An 18,005-nucleotide genomic window follows, 5' to 3' on the forward strand; every position below is an offset into this window, starting at 1 on the left:
TAAAAGTATATATATTTTAAAAAGCCATGGATGTCTCAGCTTCTCTTCAGATGCCCTCCTGAATTGTTATGCTAGTGAAATGGAGGAATACTGTTCCAAGAATAACATATCTTTCCTGATTTTATTGCTGATAATGCTTCCAAATATCTGGAAATAGAAGCCCTCCTAACTTTCTATCCGTTATTTTCTTGCGATGGGAAGGTGAAATGGGGTGAAAAATGACTATAACAAAAAATTATCAAATGGGCTTTAAGAGTTTATAACATCTTTCTGCTTATAATACTGGAAATATGACTTGTCTTTTATTTATTTTTTATAGGAGAAAATATTAAAGGTAATAATTGCTGACATTACCAACTTATCTAAGATCTTCAGTGAGTTTAGTAAAATTACTGAAATGGATTATTGTGTTTTTTTAAAAAAAAGATTTTTTATTGATTTTAAAGGAGAGTGGGGAAAGGAGAGGGAGAGAGAGCGAGAAACATCGATGTGAGAGCAAAACATAGATTGGCTGCCTCCTGCATGCCCCCAACCGGGAATGGAGCCCACAACCAAGGCATGTGCCCAGACTGGGAACTGAACCAACCAATCAAGCCACACCAGCCAGGGTTGTATTTTCAATATCTGTAATTTAAGTTAGCGGGAAGGAGGAAAAGACATATTGGAAACATCAATAGATAAACATCACCAACATTTTTATCTAAAGAAATATGCAGAATCAAATTGTCTGGAGAGACCATTTGAGTGATACCATCTGGAACATGGTCTGGCTTTATTACGGAGGGGAGGGAAAATATTTGCAACCTTTTAATTTTGGAATGTCTAGGATCACAAAGTACCAAAACGAACACCAGATAGTAATTAAAAAATAGTGATCATTCAAGTTTGGTGAAATGAAATCTCTTATTTTCAAATAAAATTGTTTTCCCTTATTTCCTTGTTAGCCACAAGCTAACATGGTAAAGGTGTGGTTTGAAGATGTCAGTTATTAACTTTTTTAAAGAAAATATTAAAATTCCATTTCAATCGAGTATGCATGTTAAACGTTCCTTTCTGTGGTCTATCATTGCCAAAGATGCTTGTTGATGCAGAAATCTGCACTTTTACTTTTTAGTCATTGAAAATCACTGAAGACTTTTACTCAGGGGAGTGAATGAACAGATTGTTTTAGGGAAAAAAACAACCACCTCCGGGAGCAGTAGAAAGGAAAAACTTAGGGATAAGGGTGCTGAAGGGATGGAAGACAGCTGAGGAAAAAGAAGTGTACACGTGACCGTGAGATGGAAAGAGCAGAAGACATTCTAAATGACTGATATCTTTTTTTTAATGAGATGTAAGAGATAATTGGAGAATAACTGTGAGATTTCAAAGTTGGGCATCAGGGTATGAGTTAGAAAAGCAGAGAGAAAAGGCATTGGATGTACCTGCAAAATATTCCAGGAGATGTCCTATGGGACAATGCAAATTGCAAAAGAGCAGTCAGGTACATGACTTCGCAGAAGTGTGACTGACATGACGTGGCATTTGATGCTTATAGAGAAGGGACTTGGACCCTGTCCCACACTGCTGGTAAGTTTCATACAATCATGCTTGAGAGCAATCTGGCCACAAACATCAAAATCCTTAAAAGGAGCAAACTCATTATACCAGGAATCATACTTCAGGGAATGTATAGTAGAAAAGTAATGGTGAATGGTTCCAGAGAATGAACTAATATCATTAACTTAGCTTGTTTATAGTAGCAAAATAATAGAAAATTACCAAATGTCCAGAAACAGGAAACCAATAAACTAAGATCCTGCCCGGAGCGTTGTGCTCAGTGGTTAGAGCGCCGGCGTATGCCCTGAAGGGGCGCCGGTTCGATTCCCGGTCCAGGGCCTGCATCTGGGGTGTGGGATCGCTCCCCACTCCGGATCGGGATGTGTGCAGGAGGCAACCAGTGATATATTCTCTCTCTCTCTCTCTCTCTCTCTCTCAAAAGCAATGGGAAAAAAAATCCTCTGGTGAGGATAAACAACAACAACAAAAACTAAGATCTTTACATATTGGAACACTTTGCTACTATTTAAAATAATGTTATAAAAATTATTCCAATATATGGGATGTGCCCTGAGACGAAGGGAGAGTAAGAGGTAACAGGGCCGCGGAAAGGCCTCCGCGCGCGTCCGAGCCTTCACACAGAGCCCGCGTGGCAGACTCGGTGGACGGGCTGAGCGCGGAGGCGGGATCGGGGTCACGACTCCGCGTCGAGAACCCACCTGCCGCCCCCGACCCCGCAGAGCCGGGAGGGGTAAGACTGATTCCATGAGGTGGACGGGGCGCTGAGACCGCCGCAGACAGGGGTTTGAGCGTCCTCCCCTCCGCGTCCCGTCGGCCTGGCGACGAAGAGACGGTTCAGCGCTCGCGCTCAAACACCGCGGGACTCGGACGCGTCCCCATCAGGCGCAGAATCCCGAACTTCTTCCCGCCCGAGGGGAGGGACAAGAAAAACCATCAACCAATCAGAATATAGAAGTGAAAGGCGTTTACCCTCCGGACCAATAGAAGCGCTGAAAGGCGGGGCCGAGGGCGCCGGTTGGTTCTAGTGATTTAAACCTCGGCGTCCGGCGGTTGGGGCGTGCGCCGTGCGTGAGCAGGAAGTGCGCCTGCGCAGGCTGCGGGACGCCAACTGACACCTGCGGAGCTGAGGACCCGGGTGGCGAGCGGACCTCGGCTGGGCGGGTAAGCGGGACGGGATGGGAGAGGTGGAGTGGTGCCCGGAGGGCTGCCCGGCTGCTGGGGAGAGGTCGGGGCTGAGTACGCGGAGTTGACTTCCCGGCCCGGGTACCGATGCCCTGGCGCGCAGTCCGGAGCCCGGACGTACCGTCTGCCCGAGTTCGCAGCTTTCTTAGATGCTCGTTGCGGCGACGCAATGGACCCTCGGCAGCCGGAGCCCCCCGATATCACGGTGGTCGGGGTTCAGCGAGGTGGACGGGCCAGGGGTCGGGGGCCGGGCGCAGCGAGGGAGCCGGCCTACCCCGAAGCGTCACAAACAAACGACACCCAGCGTGGGCCAGGTGGTGGCGACTCGGTCTCTCTGTAAACTTGAGTGTAAAAGGCTGCTCACCCCCTCGTCACCCCTTTTTTGAACCAATAGGTGTCGCCCTGGGAGAAGCTTTTTCCCAGATGTATTAGGATCTGAAATCCAACCCTACAGCCCTACCCTAAAATGAAAATAAACCTTCCCTCCGCTCCTGATGATACAAATTTCACAATCTCATTGTTTTCATAAGTAAATCAAGCAATATTAGGTTCGTATAAAGAAGAGTAGAAGAAGATACTCGAAATTCCATCAGCCAAAAACAAAACAAAAAGCCTCACCTTTGGTTTATTGCAAATGTATTCATTATGAATATATCTTTACGTGGCTATACTTATACAAGTATTTTTATGTAACTGCATATTTTGAATATAGTAAAGCATATTCACTTAAAAAGCAGATTGCGCCTTAGTAATGTTTTAGGAGCACATGTCCGTCAAATGTAGACATGCATTATCCCCTGTGATGCATGCGTGGTAATTCGCGTGCATTATGTAACCGAATATTAAATAACCAGTCCTGAAATGATGGACATGTGCTTTTTCAGTCTCTTCATCGTCATAGGATGGCATGATTATTCGTACGTATACTTGTTTGCATCCTTATCCCGTTTGTGGCCTTACAATAATTCCCAGAAGTGGATGATAGCTTAGAAATTATGGTGCAATTTAAGTTCGGATTCATAATGTCACATTTGCCCTCTAGAAACATTGATATACCCCTCCCACTCCACCCACACACATACAGAGGGAGAGGTTGCTTTTTTCTCTGTACACTGACCAGCACTGGGTACTGAAAAATTTTCTAGAAGGATGTCTTTTAATGCTTTTATTTGCATTATTAATGAGACTAGAGGCCCAGTGCTAGAATTCGTGCACGTGTGGGGCCCATCCAGCTGGGCTGGGTGGAAGGGGGGAGCATGGTAGGTTGGCCGCCGGCCCTGCCCCTGATTGGGGGGGGGGGTCCCATCTGGGGCTGGGACAGTGGCGGGGAGGGGCCGGGGAGGTTGGGGGGGCGCCAATCAGGGCCCAGATTGGGCTGGTTGGCTGCCACAGTGCGCGTTATAGCCACTGGTTGTTCCAGTCGTTCTGTCTTCTGGCCGCTTGGCTTTTATATATATAGATTAAACATCTTTTTCTATGTTTATTATTTTTTTGGTAAATCATTTATCTTATTTTGCTGGTGTATATACCTTTTTATTTATTAGCTTTCTAGAGGAATTTAAGTGAGCAATTTTGAACCTGGTACAAATATTTTCCCCAGTTTGTTGTCTCTTTGAATTACAGTTCTTTTTTAGATTATTTTTTTGTTTTGTTTCGTTCTAATTTTGTGGTACATAAAGCTTCATGCTTACCTTCCCCAAAGGTAGAGGAATTTGATTTAACTCTGCAGTAGCCTCCCTGTAATAGTTAATACTGACCCAATGTACCCCATCCACCCTTGGAATCCTTTCTCTTGACATTAGCTAAACCTGGGACACCAAATTGCTTAAGATTTTTGAAGAGACGATACCCTGGGGTATTCTGGTTAATACTGTCTGTCATTCTTGTCCTGGCCTATGCTTTCTCTGCTCGCCTGTGCTCAGCTGTAACAGGGGAGTCTGGCAGGACACACAGCAACCTCCTCTCAGTTTAGGAGGGCTGTCCTGAGTATAGGACTGCCCTTAAAGGCACGAGAGGACAATTTAAGATGAAGAAAAAAATATATAGTCTGTAATTTTTCAAAATATAAGGTGTTCTGGCCTCTATATAAGTTTCCTTATAAGAAAAAAGATTATCAGGTCTTTATATTACAAAGAGTTTCTCTTTGATATAAAGAACTGACAGTTACCTGTGGGCCCTCCTAAAGTTTGATTTTATTATTTGCAAATACCTACCCTCATATGTTCAAAAGGAATGGGAGTGTGGTATAATTAAAATGCAAATAAGATAACATGTTAGTCACATGTTAGTCAGCAGTGATTTTCAACTGCTGTGCCACAGCACACTGGTGTGCCACAAGAATTTTTAAAACATGCAATACTTGTTTCCTCAGGGGCACTGACCTCTTTTCTCTTAGATTGTAAAAAATAAAAAAATGACAACAGCCAACACAATAGCAGTCCAGTGCGAATGAATAAAAATTATACCTATTTTTTTCAGATCAGCAAAAAATATATTTTTTGGTGTGCCGCAGAATTTTAGTAGTTAATATGTGCCAGGAGATGAAAAAGGTTGAAAATCACTGCTGTATAGTATAGCACACAAAACAATCTCTTTGGCCCTGACCGGTTTGGCTCAGTGGATAGAGCGTTGGCCTGCGGACTGAAGGGTCCCAGGTTCGATTCCGGTCAGGGGTATGTATCTTGGTTTCGGGCACGTCCCCAGGAGGGGGTGTGCAGGAGGCAGCTGATGGATGTTTCTCTCTCATCAGTGTTTCTGACTCTCTATCCCTCTCCCTTCCTCTCTGTAAAAAAAATCAATAAAATATATTTATTAAAAAAACCCAACAATCTCTTTGGCTTTAGTGTTGGAACTCCTCCTCACCCAGTTTCCTATTCCATTTCTGTCCCTGCTTTATTCTCTGCTTATCTTTTTAGTAGGTAGGTTTGTATTGCATAAACATTGAAATGGTGTACTTCTCACAAAGCTCCATTTTGTTTATTTATTGACATATAAAATCTCATTTAAAGTTCAAAACCTATTGAAATAATTCCTTCCATCTTGTAGTGAAGAAAGTAAAATCTAAGCCCTACTTGACTTCTAACATTTATTTCCCTACCATGGGTCAGAGACTTTGAATTTATGCAAACATTTCCTCATATAACTGAAGTAATTCTGCAAAGTTACAGTTTGGGATTTCTCTCTTGCGTCTATGATGATTGTCTTGAGTTTTTTCCCTATGGTAACCACCTAAAATAATGTCACTAAAAGCTATTCTAGACTTGATAGAGTATCACCTACTGGAAATGATTCACTTAAGACCTAAGACCTTGATCCTCTACTCTTTGCTTCTATAGACTCTCGCAAACATGACATTTTATTTACTGCTTTCTGTCCCATGTATAATTTCTTTAGAGTTGATTTTTAAAAATAAGGAGTAATTTCTTTTTCTTTTTGGTTTTTGTTAATCTTTACCTGAGTGTATTTTTTCCCATTGATTTTTAGAGAGAGTGTAAGGGGGTGGGGAGAGAGAAGCATTGATTTGTTGTTTCACTTACTTATGCATTCTTTGGTTGATTCTTGTATGTGTCCTGACAGGCGTTCAAACCTGCAACCTTGGTGTATTGGGATAACACTCTAACCAACTGAGCTATGGGCCAGGGTTCTTTCTTTCCAATTGCAATTGATGTTCAATATTATTTTACATTTGTTTCAGGTGTACAGCATATTGGTTAGGCAATTATAATTTACAACGTGATCCCCCTGATAATTCTAGTGCCCTCCTGGTACCATCCATAGTTATTACAATGTTATGGACCATATTCCCTATCATCCCCGCGACTGTTTTGTAGCTTCTTAGCCCCTTCACCTTTTTCACCCCGTTCTCCCACCCCCTTCCCATCTGGCAACCCTTAGTTTGTTCTCTGCATCTATGAATCTGTTTTCTGTTATGTTGTGTTCTTTAGATTCTATATAAAAGTGACATCATATGGTATTTGTCTCTCTGTTTAACTTATTTCACTTGCAAGTGGTAAGATTTCATTCTTTTTTATGGCCGAGTAATATTCCATTGTCTGTAGTTTTTTTTAATCCACTATTGATGGGTACTTGCGTGGCTTCCGAATTTTGGTTATTGTAAGAAACTCTGCATATATCTTTTCCAATTAGTGTTTTGGATTTCTTTGGATATATTCCCAGAAGTGGAAATACTGGGTTATGAAGTAGTTCTATTTTTAACTTTTTAAAGATCATCCAGTTTTCCATAGTAACTATAACAATTTGCAATCCCATCAACAATACAAGTTGACACATACTTCACTTTCTTATACTATTTAAATTCTAAACCTGGGACTCAGTGAAGTCTAATATGTCTGTAGCCTGCCCACTACTAAGTTTGTGCACTTACACAGCATGTTTACTATTTATGTTAGTATTGTTTCTAATTGTCCCATATGTTAGTTATGTTTTAGCTACCAGCTTGAGGATATAGAGCATATTTTTATACCTGGAGCTTTCAACATAGGTAGGAACATGCTATTTGTTGGTTGGTAAATAAAACGTTGGATCGCATATAGTATAATCATAATTGTGGATAAGTAATACACTCTGCAATGATGAAACTTGTTATACTGAGGCAGAAGGTCTGAGTTCATTTACTTGATGTTTATTATCTTTTTTGTTAATTCTCTGAGGATATTTTTTCCCATTGCTTTTCAGAGAGAGGGAGGGTGGAAGAGGAGAGGGAGAGAGAGAGAAACACTGATGTGAAAGAGACATTGGACGGGGTTGGGGGGGGGCAGGAAAAAACCCACAACCCAGGTACGTGCCCCATGACTCTGGTTTGTGGGCTGATGGTCTAACCCAGTGATGGCGAACCTTTTGAGCTTGGTGTGTCAGCATTTTGAAAAATCCTAACTTAACTCTGGTGCCGTGTCACATATAGAAATTTTTTTATCTTTGCAACCATAGTAAAACAAAGACTTATATTTTTGATATTTATTTTATATATTTAAATGCCATTTAACAAAGAAAAATCAACCAAAAAAATGAGTTCGCGTGTCACCTCTGACACGCGTGTCATAGGTTTGCCATCGCTGGTCTAACCACTGAGCAAGGAGGAGGAAGAGAGATAGAAACATCAATGAAAGAGAAACATCATCGATCGGCTGCCTCTTGGGGATCAAGTTCGCAACCCAGGCATGTGCCCTGACCGGGAATCGAACCCGTAACTACCTCGTTCATGGATCAATGCTCAACCACTGAGCCACACCAGCCCAGCTCAACTCCTTATTTTTGTTGTTGTTAATCTTCACCAGAGAATATTTTTTCCATTGATTTTTAGAGTGGGGGGGGGAGGGGAGAAACACTTTTGAATAAATATTGGTGTTTATAAGAAATATTTTGAGGGTTAATTATCAACTTAGAGAACAAGCAAAACCCTGCCTCATTTTCACGTCCAAGTGTGTGTTAGATGTGCTTTACATCTGAATGCTGGGAGTTCTGGCGGCCTCCCTACTTGTGAACCTCACAGTCATTCACCCAAAGTCCTTTTGCTTCTCTTTTCTTAATCTCAAATTAATGTTCTTCTCTCTGTACCCCTTACTACAAATCTAATCTAGGCCATCAATTTCCTTGATTACTCCAACAGCCTCCTAATTGGTCCTACTGTCTTGCCCTCTTCCAGTCCACAGTATACACAGAGCAATATTTGTGCTACACAATTCTGGCTTTTTAATTCCTCCCCACCCCCACCCCAGTGGTTCCTCAAGATAAAAATCTAAGCATTTTTAGGAAGGCCTACAAGGCTCTGTGGATAGGACCCTTGCTTACCTTTCTAAACTATGCAAATGTTGTCATTTAACTCTGCTCCCATCTGTTCTACACAATTCAGCTTGGAGATCTCCATCAGAGCTTTCCTTAAATCTCTAGGCCAGGGGTTGGTAAACTGCATGGCCTGTTTTCTTTATGGCCTGTGGGCTAACAATGTTTTTTTATATGTGTAAAATATTTAAAAAAAAATACATACAACAAAGACCATTTGTGGCTCAGACAGCATTAAACTGATAAGCTTTGTAAGAGATGTGGTGCCTCATTGAGTTAGGTCACTGTCAGGTAGTATTGTGCCTGGCAGTGCACACTGCACCAATTTATCAAATACTTGACTAAATTTTATTTTTTTAATTTGTCCTAGAAAACAAGACAGCCGGGCATGCTCTTCATGCTAATTCAGATGGGTAGTGAATATCTCATTTGCTTTAAAAAAGGATAGACACTTGCAGGATCAGGTTTAATAAATTTGAACATGAGGCACAGGTTTCCAGGTGTATGTAAATACATCTTTATTTTCCATCTGCTTTTTGCTTCTTCCATCTCTTAATCCTTTTGGACCAGAATGAATGTTTGATTCCCAGTTGAAGCTTGAACATCCTTAAATAGAGCGTATGGTCTTTTTGGTTTTGTTCTTTTAAGAGCTGATCATCAGAACTCTAGGACTTATTGCAGTAAATATTGTATTTCCTCTTTACCCACCTACCATTAGCTAGTTGTTGCCTCCTAGGTCCTGGAGAGTTTTCTGTGGTTAAAGGATGCTTTTAATTTCTGTATCAACACAGACTCTCTTTGTTGGTTTCTCTGACATAGTATTTTCTCCTTCTAGTGTGTCATTACACTCCCTTTTGGCTTTTGTTTCTGTCTCATTGAGTAAACGTGGGTATTCAATGCGTCCCCTACGTACGCAGTGCTGGATCCGGGATTCCAGTCCTTGGCATTTAGGGCGATCCATTAGGGGCTTATATGTGCGCATTTTCACTCCTTCTACAAAGGCACTGGTCTGCTTTATGACACAGGGCTTAACATTTCTCCATTCTATTACTTCATCCGTCTCTGTTCCTATAATATGTACAATCAGTCATTACATGAATACTTTACCACAATAGAATCACCTCCAAACTTTATATAAATCTACCTCCCCATAACCATGTATAATTTTGGTACTGATAATTTTACCCGTTGATTTCCCTATCATACCTGTCTCACAGGGCACAGCAACAGACTCGAGTCCTTGTAGCATACTATACAACACGTGAGTCTTAACAGCTTGATTAGCCCACTGTTGTTGTAGGTAGGTTATATTGAACTCCTGAACCTCCTGGTCATAGAGCCACTTGATATTTTCAAACTTACAGTCATACAAGACTAGAGGAAATTCAACAGCCATACTAGAGAGGAGACAAAACAACATGAGAATACATAGCAGCCATCCAACAGTTCTTGAAAAACAAGCTTAGTTGGGTTAAAAGGAGGGGGAAAACTTTGTCAATATTAAGTATCTAATAGTTAAGAAAATACAGCACTACCCCTAACCTTTCACAACATTCTAACTAAAAAACAAACAAACAACAAACCTTGGGGCAACTGCTTGGTCTATACTGGGGTACATTTCAATGGTAACAAGTCACCTACAAGTGAGTTCACTTGGCTCCACCATATGCCTATAAAATTTAAAACAGCTGGTGGTATTTTTCCAAACTAGTCAATTCTGCATAGTATGAAGAAACTTAAACATTTCACTGCTTAGGAATGAGTTATTGGTCTGTCTGACCTCAGCCTGTTCTCAAAAGGAAAGTTAGCTCTTTTTCCTACTTTTCCTACCATTTCAGAAACTGAAAATTAGGAAAAATCCCAGAGTAGTAGTATGATTACTCTATAATACAAAACAAGCAAGATTTAAATATGAATAGTTTGAATGCTTACTGTTTAACTTTAGCAGAACCTAACAATACTTCTTAACATAAATTCAGTGGGGGTGGGGGAATGTAGAAATGAAAGTGCTTTTATTTAAGAGGCCTGGTCCAAACACCTATTTCTTATTCCTGGGATAGGAGTGTAACAGGAGAAAATTCAAAGATACCACTCCCTCTTACATGTTCATAACATTTTACAAGTTAGACTAAAAACTTCATGAAGAAAGACTCACTGACTTAGTTATTCAGACAATTGTGGGAATAGAAACAAACATTAGAATATATTTCAAAATAATCTAAAAGCAATGGCTGTTTTTTAATATATATTTATACTTAAATTTACCTGTATTGAGGTTTCTGGGGATTTTTCTCTATGTTTAGCAGCTCATCGATAATCTCTGGCTTCTCCATTCCTTGGCCAATCAGAAAAAGGATAGCCATCATACAGCGGACTTGATGATAAAGGAACGCCTGGCCAGTCACTTCAAACTGACATAACTGAAAAGGTTCTTGCCATCTGTCCTCAGCCAGACTCTGGCCCACTAGCTGTACTTGAGCAGACAGAATAGTCCTCTGAAAATTAATCACCCCATTGGCTACATCCATTTTACATAAGTTCCTAAAATCATGTGTGCCTACATACTTCTGAGCTGCACAGTTCATGGTTACAATGTCTAAATCAGCACGAGGGAAAAAGTAGCGGTAAGTCCGCTCAAGACAACTGAACCTAGCACTGAAGCTGGGCTCTACAGGGGCCCAGGCCAATACACGGATGTCTGGAGGGAGCACCCGATTGAGAATGTGAGTGTAACGGATCTCTTTGGCATCATCGTTGACTTCATCTTTTAAATTAAAATCCTCTGAATCCCTGCCCTTCGGAAAGTGAGAACGAAGGTCAAGAGAAATCACCTGTGGAATTAGAGAAAGATAATTTGTTAGAGATACAAATAAAGAGTCCTCAGTATGTACACCTAGAATATATTGGTATTGCTTGCTTTGAGAAACAGCTTAGTGGTCCATACCTGTCCAAAGGCACTAACTCCTTTGTCTGTTCGCCCACACCGGTGATACTTGGATGTCTGTCTGCTTTCTACTAGTCGAGTCTTCGTTAGAGCCTCAAACAGTTTCTCCTCAATAGTGTTGCTTGTGTTTTCCTGACTGGCAAAGCCCTGGTATCCCCAGCCCAGATAGGCTATCTTTAGGGCTACATGTCTTTGACCATGAGCACTGAAGTCAAATGCACGCTTAGCTTTTCTAGCTCCTGAAGAATTTTCTCTAGCATTTGAGTCCTTTGTGTTGGCCTGTTCTTTTTTAAGTCTTTCTATCTCCTGCTCTAGTTCTTGTACTCTTTTTAGGAGTTTGTCAGTCTGGGTTCTGTCTGTGTCATTTTCAGCCATGATAAGACAACTCCAGGAATAAATGAATCATAAGGGTCCGCACTACCTGAAAAAAGAGTAAAAAGGATACAGTTTTAGTGTTGGTTCCTTTGATCATGTCAGTAGCTTTCAATTATGTTCAAATAGAATCTAAGAGTTAATTTAATGCCTTAAGTAGACTTTTGCTTTGCCCAGGGATACAAGATTACCTTAATTATTAGGGCTGACCATCCACAGATGATATTCTTTTTCATCTGTGTAGCCAATTTAAAGGGGAAAAGGATAGTAACATAAATGTTTGGCTAGCATTGTTAAGGTTTCAGTCGTCAGAATTTAAGGAAAATGACTGTAAATTTCATATCTCTATTCTGTAGCTGAGATGATTAGGGACTGTTGTTACTGATATTTTCCCCCTAAAACATTTCCTTTTGACTTCTCATTACATGTGTTGAATCTTTCCCATCAACATCTGTTGATATGGCCCTGGTGGTGTGGCTCAGTTGGTTGGAATATCATTCTGTACACCAAAAATGTGGCAGGTTTGATTCCTAGTCAGGGCACATATCCAGGTTGTGGGTTCGATCTCTGGTCATGGCACATGTGGAAGGTAACCGATCAATGTTCTCTTTCTTGCCCTTCCTCTCTTTAAAAGTTTTTAAAAAGAGAGATCTTTTGATATGGAATATATGTCTACTGTGAGTGTCTATTGCTTTCCAGTATCAGATAAACTAGTAGCTTACATGTCCTGTCATCTAATACGAATTTCTGTCTTAAAGGTGGTACAATAGAAGCTAGCCTGATTGAAGAAATTTGTCAATGATTGTACTTTATATTGGAAGTAGAACCTGGAGTCAAGATTTTCCCACTTTAAACCATTTTGATGGCAGAAAGAAGGTAATTAAGCATCGTGATCCTTTTTTAAAGTCAAATTTAATGCATGTTCTGAAAAAAAATTATCTGAGGACAACTATACTACATCCTTAAAAATGGTACTAGATAATCTATGACTGATGGCTATTTTAGGTAATAGAAGATCATCTACACATCTGTACTAAGGCTGACCATGTAATTTAAGTCTGGGTAGCTCGTTTTGTTTTTTGTCCTTTGAGTTTCTATATCTATGATAGATTAAAAGTTTACATTTAAAACATATAACTATAAAAGTGCTAGAGGAGAACATGAAATAACTTTGTTAAAATCTTAAGAGTGGGAAAGGGCATTTGTGCTTGCACAAGTATGTAAAAATTTGTAAGATACACATTGTAACATTCATTTTTTAACAACAAAAGACTGTAAGCCTACAATAAATCAATCATGGACTAGCTGAAAAATTACAGTACATCCATACATTGGAATTCTATGCAACGTACTAGCTGTGTAATCTTGGGCTAAGGTATTTCATCTCTCTGACTCTGTGAAAAGATAATCAGAGTACCTACCCGGTTATGAGGATTGCATGAATGAATACTAGTATAAAGCACACAGAACAGTGTTGGATACATGAAGTGTCCTTCTCAGTACAAGTTACATAATGGTCATTAAGCCCAATGCCCTACATCATGTAATCTTAAGCTTTTCTTATGCTAAAACTCACCTGTCCTGTCCTGTGAGCTACTAAAGGTGGCAAGGGCTAGCAGGCAGTAGGAAGTAGGAGTGAATAAGAAGAGGGTGGAAATGAAAGCAGGATTCTCCAGCCCAGCTGGTGTGGCTCAGTGGTTGAGCGTCATCCTATGAACCAGGAGGTTAGGGTTTGATTCCCGGTCAGGCACAAACTGGGGTTGTGGGCTTCATCTGATCCCCAGTAGGGGGCCTGTAAGAGCAGTCGACCGAACATCTCTCATCATTGATGTTTCTCTCTTTCCCTTACTCTCTGAAATCAATAAAAATGTATTAAAAAAACACACAAGAGACCAATATTTGAATGTTTTAAAAAATAAAGCAGGATTCTCCAGAACTCAGTTAATGCTCCTGCAAACTGTTCCCATACTATCTTGTACTAATCTGTAATATTTAACTATTACAGTTATGATTGCCTTAGCTATTTTTCATTTCACTGACAAAAAAGGAGTGAACAGTTTGTGAGACAGAAATTTATTATTAGAAAACTGATCAGTGTTTTCTCTTGCAGAAGGCCCTCCAATGTGAGGGAAGCAATGGAGGAACTCATGGGACCTAGTGGACAAAACTGGGCCAATATGGATCCAGAAGAACAAATGTTAGCGGCTGCTACAGCTTTCACCCAGATTTGTGCAGGGCAGGGTGAGGGAGATGTCAGGAGAGAAGCCTGGCCTACCCAATATGATCCTTACAGCAAAGCTTCAGGAACCCAATATCCCTACAGCAAAGCTTCAGGAACCCAATACGATCCCTACAGCAAAGCTTCAATAACCCCAGGAAAGCAACATGCTTTTCCCATGCAACTGCAGTACCCACATGCGAAAAGTAACGTCACCTCAGAAACAGTCTCAGAGGCCTCCCAGAGACTCCGCAAGCCAGTGATGAAGAGAAAGGTGCTGCGTAGGAAGCCCGATGGGGAAGTATTAGTGACAGATGAGTCCATTATCAGTGAATCAGAGTCTGGTACAGAAATTGATATGGATCTGTGGGCTTTAAGACAAAGGTTGATGAACCTTCAGTTCCCGAAAGACGGCGAGTCCCCTGTTGATACTTCAGAAAAACTTAATCTACCACATGAATACCAAGATCAGCTCAGTGGCTATCTGCAAAGAGAAGGAATGGGCCCTCCAGCTTATGAACAAGACCTGATAGTTGCCAGCCGACCAAAGTCCTTTATTCTCCCAAGGCTGGACCAGTTAAGCCGAAACCGGGGCAAGATAGACCGGGTAGCCCGCTATTTTGAGTACAAACGAGACTGGGACTCAATGCGATTACCTGGTGAAGACCATAGGAAGGAATTACGCTGGGGTGTCCGAGAGCAGATGCTTTGTCGAGCAGAACCCCAGTCCAAGCCTCAGCACATATATGTTCCGAACAATTATCTAGTACCAACTGAAAAGAAAAGATCTGCCCTTTGTTGGGGTATTCGCTGTGACCTTGCAAATGGTGTCATGCCCAGGAAGCTTCCCTTCCCTCTTTCTCCGTCTTAAGTCTTTTTTTTTAACCTCTCACAGGATTGTTTGGGATAACATGGCATTTTATATCTTTTATTTAAATAGAAACAACTAGAAAGACCATGGTACATTATCGAGTCAGGACTTCACCCATCATTGGTTTTTCCTAGGAATATATCACACTGGTATCAGGTGCCACTTAACTGCCAAATTACCACTCTCAAACCCAGCAATGCAAGAGAAGTCACACCAGAGGAAGAAAACACCTGGTCTCTACTGTCAGATTAGTAAGCAAAGTCAGCTAACACTGTTTCTGCTCTATATTCTCTTTACCTTTGACCAGCGTGAGTTGCTGTTTTTAATAGTGTGTTTTTAAAGCTGCTGGGCATTAAGCTTATCCATTAAAGAATTTTGGAAATTTGTGGACTTGACCTCATTTTTACTTAAATACTTGCCAAAGTAAGATGGTCTCAAACCTGGGTTATGAGTTTGCTTCCAGTTGTACTCCCCATCATACTCTCATCGCCTAAACAATGCGAGCCAGAGGGAAGGAACAAAACCTGCCCTTCACACACAAACCTAAAGGAAAGAAGAAAGGAACAGCACAGCTATCCTCTATTAGGAAATCCAGAGAGCTGTGTTAAATATCTTTTTAATAGGTGCTCAACAGCCGCACTATTTGACATACAGAATTCTAGCGCAAGCTTTGTTTCAAAATTATTGAAATGTTTTGCCCGAACTGTTATAAGGTGCCACTGAGGTTGTCTTAGAAATATGCCTGTCACTTGATGGCTATTCCCACTCTGCAACAGAACTTCAAACTGCTAACATCTGGAACTAGATGCAGACAAAAAAAGTGAATCTGACCTATTTGGGTACAAACCAAAACACTAATTCTGCTCGCTTAAATTGGATCTTCTTGTTCTTGACTCTAATCCAGGGGTGGGCAAACTTTTTGACTGAGGGCCACAATGAGTTCTTAAACTGGACCGGAGGGCCGGAACAAAAGCATGGATGGAGTGTTTGTGTGAACTAATATAAATTCAAAGTAAACATCATTACATAAAAGGGTACGGTCTTTTTTTTTTTTTTTTTTTAGTTTTATTCATTTCAAACGGGTCTGGCCCGTGGGCCGTAGTTTGCCCACGGCTGCAATCCAATGAGGAACATCTACAAACTGAAGATTGTCTATTTTAACATAAGACAAGAGTAGTGATAGCAGAAATAGTTTGCTAGTTAAAAGAAAAACAGCTATGTGACAAAAATGAATAACCTTGACCTATCTGCTAAAATACATTTTCTCCTTAATGTTTAAGCTACACCATTCATTCACTCAGTTCCACCTCTAGGCATTTGTCAGCAAAATAATCAGTGACTCAAAGACATGTACTGCAAGTAAGTAAAAACTGCAAGCCACAATGGAGAGGTTATTGAGTAGAACATTAGTCAATGAGAATCATGGGAAGCTAATGGGAAATGCAAATTAAGTGAAAAATTATGCAGTAGAATCTCAGTCTTACACTTTCCCTCCTGTTCCCTCCATCTCCCCCCCAACAGACACACAGCACAAGGAAAGATTAAAACCTAACACTGGGTAGTGAGATTAAAGGTAGTTTTTATTTTCTTTAAATCTATATATTTTTAAGAGTTAAAAGCCACATATTTTTATATGCAAATTACAGCAAAATGCTCAAATGATTTACCTTTATATATCTCAAAGCCCAAATCGGAAAGTTTTCGAAGTGATTATCTAGTTCAACCCTTTATTTAACCAAAGAACCAGTCCAAAGGGTGTAAGGGTGGAGTAATGAGATTTGTGGCTAGAGGAGGAGGAGAGCCCCAGTCGCCTGAGTCAGTACAGTGCCTTGTCCCTTCTCTGGGTGAAGTACATTTCCCAAGCGGACACCTAACACCGGGAGGGGGGCTGCCAAATGACCACACACAGGTATTCGTGCGTGCGCCACGCATTGCCAGTAAGCACTAAAGCAGTCATTGTGTTGAACTTTTTTAAAGTTAAAAAGATTTTAATCTCGCCGAAACCGGTTTGGCTCAGTGGATAGAGCATCGGCCTGCGGACTGAAAGGTCCCAGGTTCGATTCCGGTCAAGGGCATGTACCTGGGTTGCGGGCACATCCCCAGTAGGAGATGTGCAGGAGGCAGCTGATCGATGTTTCTCTCTCATCGATGTTTCTAGCTCTCTATCTCTCTCCCTTCCTCTCTGTAAAAAATCAATAAAATATTTTTAAAAAAAAAGATTTTAATCTCGAAAATATTAGTAACTAGTGGAGTAGTAGAAAGGGCATTCTCATGATGAATTTAACTCTAAATCAACGAGGGAAGGAGGGGATAATACCCACAGGATCAGAAAACCGGAACCTCTGATCACTAATACCGGAGAGCAATCCCCCACACGACCCGAAAAATGTCGCCATGCCTTCCTCCCACCCCACAACCTACCGGGATCCCGCCCAGTACCAGCATTTTGTTTTATGAGCAAACAACTCTCACCGAGGCAGCAGAGGCTTCACTCCACAGTCCAAGGACCCTCTAAGAATCGAATTCAAGTAACAGCTCCTCCTGTGGCGAGTTTCCGCGAGGAGCTCCAAGAAGCACTGAACACACACACAGGTCCCACTCCCGTAAACCGGCACTTTCCTGGAAAGATCGAGGTATGAAAAGGGAGCGGGGAAGAGAGAAACGTCTAACTACTTGTCCATTCGTCCGTTCCTCTTCTGTAGGACCCAGAAAAAAACCCACCCCCCAAGCCCCACGTTTACATTCCGATCGTGGGCCAAGAGGCTTTTCGCGAGACAGGAAGCTGTCAATTTGCGTTTCCCGGGCGCGCTCGGGGGCTCATGGGAGTTGTAGTCCAGCTTTGTGGGAAATGTAGTTCTAAGAGCTGGGGTGCAAGCTTGACGTGGAAACCAGCCTAGTGTTTCCCAGTCTGACCACCGTTTCTCCACCTCAGGTCTGGCATAGTACAAAGACAAAGAGACAAACTGTAGTGCGCTAAAATAATAGATCAGTAACCAAAGGTCTGCCACCTTTATACGAAAACAAAGAACCTGGCTCTGGCTCAATTATATACCTATTTA

The 18,005-nt window shown here is 41.3% G+C and overlaps 2 protein-coding genes and 1 non-coding gene across 5 annotated transcripts; 2 read left to right on the top strand and 1 right to left on the bottom strand.

The window, feature by feature from the left end:
- The first annotated feature begins 2,575 nt into the window (after positions 1–2,575).
- Positions 2,576–15,336, top strand: HYLS1 (HYLS1, centriolar and ciliogenesis associated). The gene is made up of 3 exons (XM_006101763.3): positions 2,576–2,721; positions 12,616–12,733; positions 13,968–15,336. Exons 2-3 carry the CDS (start codon positions 12,720–12,722, stop codon positions 14,944–14,946), a joined length of 993 nt encoding a protein of 330 aa, XP_006101825.1. The 5' UTR covers positions 2,576–2,721; positions 12,616–12,719; the 3' UTR covers positions 14,947–15,336.
- Positions 4,626–4,763, top strand: LOC111823042. Its single transcript, XR_002826030.1, has one exon.
- On the bottom strand, positions 8,992–17,722 carry PUS3 (pseudouridylate synthase 3). Of its 3 annotated transcripts, XM_023743251.1 has the most exons (6): positions 17,688–17,703; positions 17,419–17,565; positions 11,486–11,906; positions 10,807–11,372; positions 9,748–9,938; positions 8,992–9,609 (listed from the first exon to the last, which is right to left on the bottom strand). In XM_023743251.1, the coding sequence occupies exons 3-6, from the start codon at positions 11,858–11,860 to the stop codon at positions 9,299–9,301; spliced, it is 1,443 nt and encodes a 480-aa protein (XP_023599019.1). In that variant the 5' UTR covers positions 11,861–11,906; positions 17,419–17,565; positions 17,688–17,703; the 3' UTR covers positions 8,992–9,298. The 3 variants fall into 3 exon arrangements, with proteins under 3 accessions (XP_023599019.1, XP_006101822.1, XP_006101820.1); XM_006101760.3 differs by lacking the exon at positions 17,419–17,565 and having other exon boundaries at positions 17,620–17,722; XM_006101758.2 differs by lacking the exons at positions 17,419–17,565; positions 17,688–17,703 and adding an exon at positions 13,434–13,615.
- Positions 17,723–18,005: the final 283 nt, after the last annotated feature.

This window comes from Myotis lucifugus, unplaced genomic scaffold (assembly GCF_000147115.1).
Source record: "Myotis lucifugus unplaced genomic scaffold, Myoluc2.0 scaffold_382, whole genome shotgun sequence".
In the NCBI taxonomy this organism is placed as follows: Eukaryota; Metazoa; Chordata; class Mammalia; order Chiroptera; family Vespertilionidae; genus Myotis; species Myotis lucifugus.

Excerpts from the sequence above, each read along its gene's own strand:
- PUS3 (XM_006101760.3), bottom strand. The coding sequence starts at position 11,860 with ATGGCTGAAAATGACACAGACAGAACCCAGACTGACAAACTCCTAAAA. Across the intron at positions 9,939-10,806 it reads CCCCAGAAACCTCAATACAG|TATGGCTGTTGAATTTCCTC; the intron begins GTAAATTTAAGT and ends TCTCCTCTCTAG. Across the intron at positions 9,610-9,747 it reads TGCTGTGCCCTGTGAGACAG|GAACAGAGACGGATGAAGTA; the intron begins GTATGATAGGGA and ends TACATATTATAG.